Genomic DNA, 12,418 nt, shown 5'->3' on the forward strand with positions numbered 1-12,418 from the left:
AAAATTAAGAACGCCACAGTCACCACAAATAAAGCATTTCCTTACTTTTACATGCTTAATTTTTAATGTTCCTTTTGTATATAATAAAACATTTTAAGACTTTAGGATTTAAAGTCTGTTATCGTTCCAACATCAACTTACGGTGAGCAGCCTAACTGTTCTCTTGAGCATCTGAACTCTGCATATTTAAAGTTTCTTTCCATCTGTATCTATAATTTATTTATTAAGAATTACAAAAAATTATTAGGCATTTCCTTTGCTCAAAAATAGCATTGTTACTTCTAGAATACAGCATTGTTACTTCTAGAGCATTTCAGGAAAATGACAAAGCTTTTGACTATTCAAGAGTGGGAGAGTAAATTTGAAAAAAATCAACACTTGAGTTGAATGAGTATATTTCTCCCATTATCTCATCTAAAATCCTCTGGTGTTAAGAGTCACAGAAACACAGAACAGTAGAACAGTATGGGTTGAAAGAGACCTTAAAAGATCATCTAATTCAATCCCCTTGCAACGAGCAGGGATATCTTCAACTAATTCAAGTTGCCCAGAGCCCTGTCTCACCTGACCTTAATGTTTCCAGGGATGGGGCATTCACCACATCTCTGGGCAACTTGTTCCAGTGTTTCAACATCCTCATTGTGAAAAATTTCTTCCTTATATCTCCTCTGAATCTACCCTCTTTTCATTTCAAGTCATTATCCCCTGTCCTATGTCAGTCAGTCCTGCTAAAAATTTTGTCTCCATCTTTCTTATAGGCCTCTTTAAGTACTGAAAGGTCACAATAAGGTCTCTTTGGAGTCTTCTCTTCTCCAGCCTAGATAACCCCAGTTCTTCTCAGACTGTCTTCATAGGACAGGTGCTCCAGACCTCCGGTCATCTTCATGACCCTCCCCTGGACCCATTCTAACAGGTCAGTGTCCTTTCTGAGGGTTCCAGAGCTGGATGCAACACCCTAGGTGGGGTCTCGTAAGAGGGGAGCAGAGGGGCAGCCCTCAACCCGCTGGCTATGTTTCTTTTGATGTACTCCAGGACGCAGTTGGCCTTTTGAGCTGCAGGTGCACTTTTCTGGCTCATGTCCAGCCTCTCATCCACCAGTACCCTCAAATCCTTCTCAGCAGGGCTGCTCTCAATCTGTTCATCTCTCAGTCTATATTCATACCAGGGGTTGTCCTAACCCAAGTGCAGGACCTTGCACTTGGTCTTGTTGAACCTTGTGAGGCCCGTGGGCCCACTACTTGAGCTTTTTCATTTCCTTCTGGATGATATCCCATCCCTCAGGTGTGGCAACCGCATCACTCAGCTTGGTGTCATCTGCAAACTCACTGAAGGTGCACTTGATCCCACTGTCTATGTCATTGATGAAGATATTAAACAGTACCGGTCCCAGTAGAGACCACCACTTGTCACTGATGTCCATCTGGACATTGAGCTGTTGACCATTACCCTCTGGATGTGACTGTCCAACCAATTCCTTATCCACCAAACAGTCTACCCATTAAATCCACCTTTCTCCAATTTAGAGGGACCATGTCAAAGGCCTCATACAAATCCAGACAGATGACATCTGTAGCCCTTCCCATGTCCACTGATGTAGTCACCCCACTGTAAAAGGCCACTAGGTTGGTCAGGAAGGACTTGCCCTTGGTGAAGCCATGCTGGCTGTCTCAAATCACCTCCCTTCCTCCATGTGCCTTAGCATGGGCTCTAGGAGGATCTGTTCCATGAGCTTCCCAGGCACAGAGGTGAGGCTCACAGTTAAGTAATGCCCAGCATCCTACTTTCTACCCTTTTTAAAAACGGGTGCAATGTTTCCCTTTTCCCATTCAGAAGAGACTTCACCTGACTGCCATGACATTTCATGGAGAGTGGCTTGACAACTACATCAGTCAATTCCCAAAGGACTCTGGGATGCAACTCATCAGAAGCCATAGACTTTTAGTATGTTCAGGTTCTTCAGGTGGCCATAAAACTGATCTTCTCGTACAGTGGGAGAGACTTTGCTCTCCAAGACCCCATCTTGCAGTCCAGTCACTCGAGAGGTGTGGAAAGAGAGGTTGCAATAGAAAACTGAGGTAAAAAACTGTTGAGTACCTTGACCATTACCATCAGTTTGTCAGTCTTGCTCATGGTGGGGGGGTACACTTTTTTTGACCTTTACAGTTAGAAGAGTTAGGAGAGTTGAACATCTATGTTATATTTCCTTGAGGCAGTTTCCACTCACATGATGAGCCCTTACTAAGCAGCTTGTCATTTCAGAGAAGGCCTTACTGACCCTGGTAGGTTTGGAGAACTTCTATTTCACAAGGATTAATAGTTCTTTAATAACTTATTAAATGAGTTACTTTTTAGCAGTTGAATATCATGTGTTTATCTCCAATTCTTTACACAGATTTATTGTACTATGTTTAGAGGTCTAATGGTTCTCTAAAGAACTTTGGGGTCTTTAGGTCCTTGGGGAAATACCTCCGTTTCTTGAGAAAATTGTGAGTAAATCTGTGGCATGAGAATTTAATTATTTTGAAATATAAATTTCAGAACTCCACACAAACGTGGCATTCAGAAGAATTATCGTCAAGGAGGCTCTGAGGATATTGGGGGTATCAAGGGGTAGTAGCTGTGTGATGTAAGACTGGGGTGGTGCAGGATTTGGGGCAGAGACCAGAGTGGATGATGGAGAGAGGAGCCAGAGCTGTGAAGTAGAATGACTCTTCAGGGGCCATAGCACCACAGAGCCTCCAGCTGCAGGCTGCAATGGGTGCTGTGTGATGTTCATGGTGCCCCAGTCAGGGTGTCCTGTGGGGTAGGGCACTGGGCATGAACAATAGGTAGGGTGCACTCAAGAACGAGCCACTAAAATGTTACGAAGTCCCACTGGCCCTCAGGGAAAAGGCTTCTGATCTGTGCTTTATAATCTGGATTAATGTTAGTCAGGAGAAAGCTTCTTATGTCAGGTCTGACCTGGTTTGCTGGTGTTTCTCCAAGTACTTCAGCAATGCTACTCATGCGATACTTGCAGAATCCTCTCCCTAATTTGCTCTAATGCACAGGCTGCTCCCTATCCATGTAAGTGCCTCCTGAAAATTTATGAGCTGTTCACTGTCAGCAGTACATTGTTTGGTTTCTCAAGAATATGCAGTGCTCAGTAGGGAACAGGGTGAGAGAATTTACTGTATAGAAAATAATTTGTAGGTACAGTAGGAACAATATATAGAAAAAGATAACAATAATATCCTCAAAATAGGCTGGTGCTAAAGCATTTTTCAAGAACATTTTGGTGTCAAAACATTTCCGGGGTTTTAATTTTTTGAGCATCTCTTTAATATGAAATATAAGAAAACTTTTTTGTTTAAAAAAAGCAATAATAAATATTACTTACATAATGATGTAATATTATTTATGCTTTTTGAAGATTCTTACTGTTAAACAGAAATCCAGCTTGTTTTCTACTATAATTAAAATGTACAGAAAACAGAGTTTAATTCAGGCACTCTCAAACTGAACTTGTTTGATTGAACAACTGTTATTAGGCTTCATTTTCAAATAGCAATATTCCAGTCAGTATTTTTTCATGGGTTTTGTTTTGAGGAAGGAGTTTCTCCTGTTACTGTTTTCAGTGAAGTGACTTTTATTGCCAGCAGGTAATTTGCAAGCATTATTATGCATCTAGTGTATACATATTTTGTGGGGTTCGTGTATTTGCAGGCAAGTGTATGCACCCATGTTCCACAGGCCGAAAATCTGATCTGTAGGTGTTGTAAAATACAAATAGGTATTAGTAAGTTTATGTATAGACTAAAAAAAAGTTAATATAAACCAAGCTACTGCTTCCTGGGAACAAGCACTATATCTCTTTTCAGACCTCTATGCAGTATGAATGCTGCATAGTTCCCCTCTGCTCATCCTAACTTGATGTTAAAAGTATTTTTCACAGAGATTCCAGTAGGAGGCAGTGGTTTTTACTGTAACGCACACTATGTGCTCTGTAAAGTGTCAGAAGTTCTTGATTTACAAAATATGCTATTCCAACCTCTTTCTAACACAACATTTTGTGCTCTCCAGGTATTTCATGTCACCAGAGAAGTGGAAAGCTCTGATGCTGCTCCTTGTCTGGACCACAGCTGCATCTGTCTCTCTTGTTTCTGCAGGTCCTGCCTCGCTCCCTTCCCTTCCATATCTATATGCTATCTGTCTCTCCAAAAAACCCTTGTGTCTTGCTCTTAAATTATATTTAGTATATTTAAAAATATTTTCTTATAATTACACTGAGGTAGTTTGGCTTTACAGATCTCAATAACAGACCATCAGCCGTTTCAGCCTGTGAGCTGGGTTTTCTTCTCTCCCCTCACATCTGTGCTCCTCTGCAGCCATTGCATATACAGATCCTCTCTACCCAATATTTCTCCACCTCATTTACCATTTCTTGTACTTACTATTGAAGCAAAATCCTTGACTTTCCTCATATAACAAACCAGGCAATACTGGTATCTGAAATTAATTATGTTCATTTAAGCAAAGTAATATTTTAAAAAAGTTATACAGAAGTACATTTTACAGATTTGGGTTATTCAGGGATGTCTGCACAGAAACTGATCCTTTATGTAAGCATCTTCAAAATGTAAATAGGATTCTTCAGTAATATAGGAAGTTCAAAACCAAAAAAATCATTGCTATTTCCAAAGTAGATTGAACCCCCTGTTGCCTTAATAAGTTTTAATTGCATTGAGAACTAACCTTGGCAATCCACAAAATAAAATCAAAGCTGCTACAGAGGAAGTAATATCAAGTCTTATCTTGTGCTTATCTGGTAGAAAAGAAATGTCAACTGCTGCTGAATGGTGAGGAGGAAAAGATAAATTTTCCAGATCCTCCTAGCAAAGAGATTGCATACTAGATGTTTCTAATGACTATTCAAGAAGCTTTTTAATTATGAAATACTATGCATGCTTCTGAATAGCCAGGGAACTGTACAAAAATGTAATTGGCAGCACAAGAGTGCAAATAAATCATTTCAAAGACAGAAAGAAAATTCAATCTTAGTAACAGTTATGTAATAGGAACAAAATATGCATAACAAAAACAGGACACCATTTAATCTCTCAAAAGTATAATTTATAGTGAATGCATTTTACTCCGCACTGCAATTTGTAATTTAATATGTGCATAAGCCATAATGAAAATATCATTGTAATTAACTTTGAATTACACAATCTCACATCTTTTGTTTCAAAACTAAAGAATGCTTATTATAAAAGCTCTGCTTCAGTGTTTCACAGTGGTGTTCCCTGCCTTGATTTAACATGCTTGACTTACTGACTGAATCTGTTCTATTTCTGGCTCTCAGGATTGCTCAGAGTCTGTGGGGACTGAGAGGTTGAGTAGGACTACAGATGCACATCTGTGGAAGGTTTTATGCGTGGTTTTTTTTTTCCCTGGTAAACTGGGTGATTATGATTGATGAGCCCAGCATTAGCGTAATGTTATCAGGGACACTTTCTGCCTCTGTCCTTTGTACCACCGCTGAGGTCAGACCATAATCGTGTTAGCATTGAACATAGTGCTTTATTAATGTTTCATGAGTAACTCCATAGTAATCAGTCTAGGTTTGTATGGATAAATAAAACTGCTACAAAAATCCCTAACGTATACACTGAGTGGTTTAGAAGCTACTGTAATAGGTCTTAAAAGTAACTTGATTGAATGTCTTTTCTGGTCTTTAGAATAAGTCTAATTTTCACAAGTTTAAAGGAATCTCTTTTGATGGAAAACTGTTTCCACGTTCATTTCTGTGTTTAGGTTGAAGCATAAAACACCCAGCTGAACAATTAAGTGATATAACTCAAAACCCCTGTCTACCATTTATTAATTTGCACAGAATTTTAGTAAAGCTTGTTAACCAATTGGTTAAATTACGCTGATTTATGACACTGTGCCTCTTGATGTTTTATTCGCTATTCTCTGCTTTCTTTGGTAAGTCTCAGGACGAAATGTTGGAATTCTTGTTGTGATTTAAAGAACACGTTTACATTCATAAATGTGCAAGTAGTATATAAGGATCTGTACTTACTCCCACATAAAATTACACATTATATATGCCTGCAGCAAGCAAAAAAGTATGTATGAACACAAGAAAATAGTGTCAGCTAGGGAAAAACAAGATCCCACTGTATGTTGTGCTGTACCACATAGGATCCTCTCCACTGAGGTGAAATGACTACTGCTGATTTTATTAGACAAGGGATCAGGATAACGCTTACTTGAAATATTTCTCAGTTTTCTGTAAATGCGTTCTCTGCTTGCTCGCTAAGTTGCTGTAGAAATTCCAGGCTTGCACAAGCTTGCTGTGTTTTACATGTCAGCATCACACCCAGGCTATTTTTTTTTCTTAAGATAGATTCTTGTATAACAGTCAAACTTGGCCTGCGGATGACCTAACATAATACATCTGCTGTCCGGTTCAAATAATGGAATCAGACATTAGGGTAGGGAATGTCAACCTTCCCAATCCCTTTATATTTGTTCCTTTGACCAGTCCCAGTCTAGTGACCAAAAAGACAGTATACTGGCAGTTTGTTGTATGTGTTAACAAACCCCTCCATTAAGAAGTGTTTCTGAAAAATTATTACACATTCAAAGTATTGCATTTTCAAAATGTAATTCCATTACTTCTTACTGCATTAATTGTGAATACTATCCGCATTTTTGTGAAAGGGATTATCCTTCTTTAGCTACTTGCTCTTTTATAATAAGCTTTGTAAAATATTATGCATCTATCATGCTCTTTAAAGTCCCAAAGTTATTCACTTTGCTTTTATCCTCTGAACTCCATCCAAATATGAACGCTTCTTCTGTTTTCTAGTCACCCAGATGTGAATCCAATATTCCAGGTGCAGTCTCAAAAGAACCACAGACAGGTACAACTGTTTACATCCTCTGTGATGCAATGATTCTCCAAAGATTGCATGAAAATACACTTATTTCTGGTGAATAGAGAATTACAGTTTTGTCTAATCTAATTGCCACTTATTGTCACCCTTACCTTGATACTGCTCTATTTTTGGTACTATTTTTGTTTCCAGACTTCTGCTTCTTATTGAACATCTTTAATTCTTTCCTTCCAAGGTGATTTAAATCTATGCCTCTTTCTCTTGTTTTCCAGGCAATTCCTAACTTTGTTATTATTTGGAAACTTCCACAGACTTCTCACTTGAAGATAGCATGTATCTGAACAGAACTGAATTTTAACTACTGATCATGCTCTTGCTAAAAGAGTATGATCATGGGACCATGGGATGAATAAAGGCCGTGCAGAAACTGCCTCCCAGCAAAACTGTATAACAATGGTATGATGCTCACATCTGTGGGGAAAGAGGTGCAAAACAGTATCGGAAGGGTCTGACACATATGGGAGATAATTTTTGATTTCAGAAATCTGCAAAGCATTCAATTAGTTGAAACCTGTAATTATAATACTACTCTAATCTTAATATCAGTTTGTCTGTCCCCTGGCAGTCTGAGCAGACTTACACATGTATAGAATCAGTCATTACCTAACTATCAAGTAGTGTACTTCTAAAGGGATTTAAATCCTGTACTCTAAATTCATGCAAGCAGCTCATTTCTTCAACAGTGCAAAAAAAAAACCCAAGCAGAAATTGCTCAAGGAAAATGAAAGAAACTAAAGACAAAGCTTTTCTTCAGGTTATCTCTTATCACATAGTGCACATATCCTCCTATTGATCATTCCATCTTTGTGGAAAGGAAAGATGAATAAAACTCAATTTAAGACACATGAAGGAAAAGTCTTCATAAAATTTCTGAAAATGAGTCCTTAATACGCATCTCTCATTACATCCTTCTATAGGGGGCAGCTTGTTTCTCCTTTTCCACAAAGCAATCACACTACTGTTCTTTCAGATGTCAAAATTAAACCTTTAGGTCAACTTTAGTGTGCTTACCTTTTGGTTCAGTTTGGGTCTAGCCACAAACACTACCCAAGAACGAGCTCTGTGCAGCGACACGGGCACTCCAGAGTACCTGTGATTGCACATCCCACACTTGAGAATGCTAATGAACTCTAGTGATCCTTTGAGGACACCTCCTTCTTTACTAGTCAAATTGCACTTGAATTTCTTTCCATCAGCTGTGACAATTATTTGATTTTAAAAATAATTTTACAAAATATGCAGCTATAAGAGAAATCAGCCAAGAAACATTGTTCAGGTTCTTCCTGTCAATGACAGACTAATCTGTCAATGACAGAATAATTTCTCATAGCTGTGTTTCATATGTCTCAAGTGATGAGGTTGCACTCACTTCCTTAGGAGACTGTTGTACATATGTCAAACTACTTACTCTTCTAAATGGAGGGTACTTCTAAATCATCTACATCTAGGAATAAGTTTGTTTTTATAACATTCTTCTATTCTTTTGAACTTCATAGAGCTACTTTTTTCTATCAATTCTTGAAGAACAATTTTCTTTAAATAGACAGTTCTTCAAATTAAATTGCCAATTTGATCAGAAAAAAATAGAACCAAACCAATACTAGATTTACAATGCTACCACAAAAGCACTATTGGGAATAATGCATAAGCTGAACAGTTCTACAGCTGTATAGAAAACCACAGCTTATCAAAATCATAGTCCTGACTCTATAAGCAAGACAAGTAATATGCATTTTAAGGAAGAACTATTTCCAGAACAGAACCATAAATTGAACTACTGCTGACTAAAGCATCAGAATATACCTTGCTATTCCTAAAAATTAATAAAACCATACATATGTATGAACTCTATCAATAATAAAATAATTATCCATCAAATGAAAGAAAAAAGATAAAACATAAATGTTCTTTCTGCTTAAATTCCGCAGGCCTTGTAATAATTTACATCAGATCAGTTCTTTTGCAAAACTTCTTCAGAGACTGCAGTTGTTGGCTTATGTTCACATTTCAACACTTCCAGTCCATCTCTGATGAACAGGAAGTGCATATCTTCAGGCGAATAAGGAAAACAGGATGTCTTGCAAGATAACAGCATTTATAGTAATCCTTTATTTTTTTTAATGTAGAAGGTGGTGAGGAGGGACACACAAATTTTTTAGGCTATCTTGTACAGTCCCGCTCATGCCCATCTGATGCTCTCTCAAGAGAGAGTAAATAACTGAATTTAACTTTCCATAATTTGGGCACATGTAAGGAAAATCCACTGTAAAATAAAGGGTTCTGTCAAGCAAGGCAGAATTCATATTCTCCTTCACTTTTTACTTTATAAATCTAGTCCTAAAGCGATGAAAACAGAATTAGGTTAGCTTGTTAAAACATGGAACCCCTTACTTAGGCTAAACTAAAGTACAGCTTACCATCCTGTTGATACGGACGAAGTCTTCAGGCTTCTTGGCCCATGGAGGGAGATCAACATCATTCACGACAATTTCATCTTCCCTGATTCCCAGATTATAGCCATTACTGTTGACAAACATCTCTGGTAGGTAGTAAAATTCTGGAATTAACTCCTAGCAAGGAAAAAACACACAATGAGACTTCGTATTTATACAGAGATGTTGAATGGTGCTCCCAGAATCAGGCTCCTTTCTAGTACACATTAAAGCATTCATGGTTTTGTTTGAGTCTCTGTGCACTTGTTTTAAGAAATTTTATAGTCTGTTTTCTTGTACTTACAGTCAAACTTCTTTCTCATAACAAAATATTCAAACTTTGTTTTCCCCATACCTGTTTTTACGAAAAGCACAACTTTGGAAAAGCAGTGCATATCATAAGGGAGACCTCTTCAGAATAACAGATACAAGCAACTGTATGCCAGGCCTTCAATATGAGAATACATTGGATTTTTTAATCAAGATTTAACAAAAATACTTAAAAAGTGAAAAAGTTGCAGATAAAAAGTGAAAAAGTTGCAGATATAACATTGTCTTGATGTTAGTTTCTCCATATTTTTTAATTGCATAAGAAAAGACGGTAATTTGACTACTTATATAAAGAAAAATAACTCAGGATGAATGATTTTTTCTACTCTAAGAAAACTTCAAAAATACACGGAGAGAAAGATATCAGTACAACAAATGCCCTTCAAACAGATATACATGATATTTAAAATGTGAAATATAGCATAGCATATTTCATGTGAAACATAGCATAGCAACTGCATAGCAACGGTTATCTCCATAGTATAATACATTACAGATAAGTAAGGGTGTGAAGTTATTCCCAATTTCCAAAAGAGCTAAATAGAAATTCATTTTGACATGATAAATATTGTGATTTTTTGCTATTATTTTAACAGTAAGTATTGAACTGCAATAACAACAGAAAAGCTTTAAAGCTCACAATCTCTTTTCTAATATCCAGAGGTAGATTAAATTCACCAAATTACATTGTTAAAAGCATTATGGCCTTCAGTTGTGCAACATGATCAAAATTGTTGACACAGCACCTGAAACCTGAATCTCTTCATGGGCCTTTCAAAGGCTGCAGACATGCAAAGAGTAAAAAAAAAAAACACTGCAGACACAAACTTATCTAATTAAATCTGATTTGCAACTCCGCAGAGAAGAGAGAAGTTAAAGTATAGATGGTCCTTTCAAATTCATTAAGTAAAAAAAAAGTGTACTTGTTACAATTTTAAGCATGTTTAGAGAGGCAGTTTAATTGCTTCTTTACATCATTTTAATACACTATAGTTTGAATTCAGATTAGACTAAAATGCAATGCCAATTAATATCTAACCAGTGCAAAACACTAACCAAGTGAGACATCACTGAACTTGGATAGCTCATTATGAAACAATCTTCTATCTCAAAAAGAAAAAAAAAGAAATTACTACATGCAGTAAGTAATAAAACAGCAGCTAGAGCAAAGTCAAAGTAAAAATAATCCTGAATATTCTATAAGGTTAAAAGAAAAAAGACTATTTTCCTGACAATCTTAAGTTTTATTATATACATCTCTAATTTATTCAGGGTATTTCTAAAAGCAGTCTTACCCCCTTTTCCCCAAACAGGATTCACTAAGTCTCAGGTACCAGAAGAAGCCTTTCATTTTTCTCTAATGAAGCCCAAAGAAGAATGAATAATCCTCACAGCTGGAGAAAACTATAGTAATCTTTCAGGAGTTCAACAAATTATTACTAACTCAGGACTAAGAGCAGGTCACAACCCAACCTAGGCTACCACAGAAATTACTGATAAACTAAGATCATTACCTTAAAAAAAGAAAAAAAAGGAAAAACTCATAAGGACCTCAGAATTATGAAATATGAAAAATTCAAAATTAAATTAAAGGCCAATATTCAAATGAAACACAATTTACTACAGAAAAAAGCAAGCAAAGTTTGCTTCTATTTTGTATAAAAGCCTTGAAACACATACCACAGAATTTTAATTATTATTGATCTTTATTCAATATGGTGGCATACTAACCTGTAATGTCACAGGAAGCAAGACTTTTGATTCCATCAAAGATAAGTTTCCTTTTTCAGTTTTAAATATCCTAGCATGTAATTGCGGACTTTTACACCTAACACACCTGAAAGATTTGTGCTACCCAGAGACACATCTAGTGTTTAACTCAATTCTACTAACCTTTAGGCTTCAGGGGCATCTTGAAACAAAGGGATTTAAGTCACTGAGTATTTTAATGGTATTTCCATTTAGTAATTTTATGTTTGTTGCTCTTTGCTTTCAGTGTAATTTAATGTTCCCTTGTCTGGTATAGCAGAAAACATAAACAGAATAAACAAAAGTATATTATTAACTTTCTTCATAAGATTTATTGTGTTGTGTATGTTTAGTTCAAACTGTCTTATTCCTGTGCTCTGGAAACTAATCAGTGCCAGACTTATAAATCCTCTTCAAATAACACCCTCTCTAGAACCCTAGTAATTTCAGTTACACATCTCCTGGTAAGGTCTTTTTGTTTTTTGTTTGTTTGTTTGTTTGTTTCTTTGTTTGTTTTTGTAGTTTTTTTTCTTGGTTTTTTTTGGGGGTTGTTGGGTTTTCTGTTTCGTTTTTTAGTCAAAGTAACAAAACTAAACATAATATTATAGCAAAATTAATAAACATGCTGTGTTATAGCCTCAGCATTCTCTCCAATGTTATTTTTAGTGCAGCCTACAATTTTCTTTGCTTATTTGAGTACTATTTAGCATGAATCGAATGTTTTCTTGATATATGAGCAATGTCGCATGTGACCTTTCCCAGATACTTACATATTTCCCATACTTCATATTAACCATTCAGCTTTCTCTGGTAACATTCAATATTCCTCTAGTCATTTTGCTGTCTCCACTATTGACTAGACTAAGAAACCACAGTACTTAAAAACAGCTCAGAAAAATAAACCCTTTTTCATTTCTAAAGAATGAATTAATATATACTAAAACACAGACCTGCTGTGAA

General features: G+C 36.5%; 1 protein-coding gene across 4 annotated transcripts in view; it reads right to left on the reverse strand.

Moving 5' to 3' along the window:
* Positions 1 to 12,418, reverse strand: part of NBEA (neurobeachin) — a 477,681-nt gene that overhangs the window by 48,483 nt on the left and 416,780 nt on the right. For all 4 annotated transcript variants that reach the window (XM_032678783.1, XM_032678782.1, XM_032678781.1 and 1 more), the window contains one exon: positions 9,365 to 9,517. In XM_032678783.1, coding sequence (XP_032534674.1) covers positions 9,365 to 9,517 — 153 coding nt within the window. The remainder of the gene's footprint in view (positions 1 to 9,364; positions 9,518 to 12,418) is intronic.

Source organism: Chiroxiphia lanceolata, chromosome 2 (assembly GCF_009829145.1).
Source record: "Chiroxiphia lanceolata isolate bChiLan1 chromosome 2, bChiLan1.pri, whole genome shotgun sequence".
NCBI lineage: Eukaryota > Metazoa > Chordata > Aves > Passeriformes > Pipridae > Chiroxiphia > Chiroxiphia lanceolata.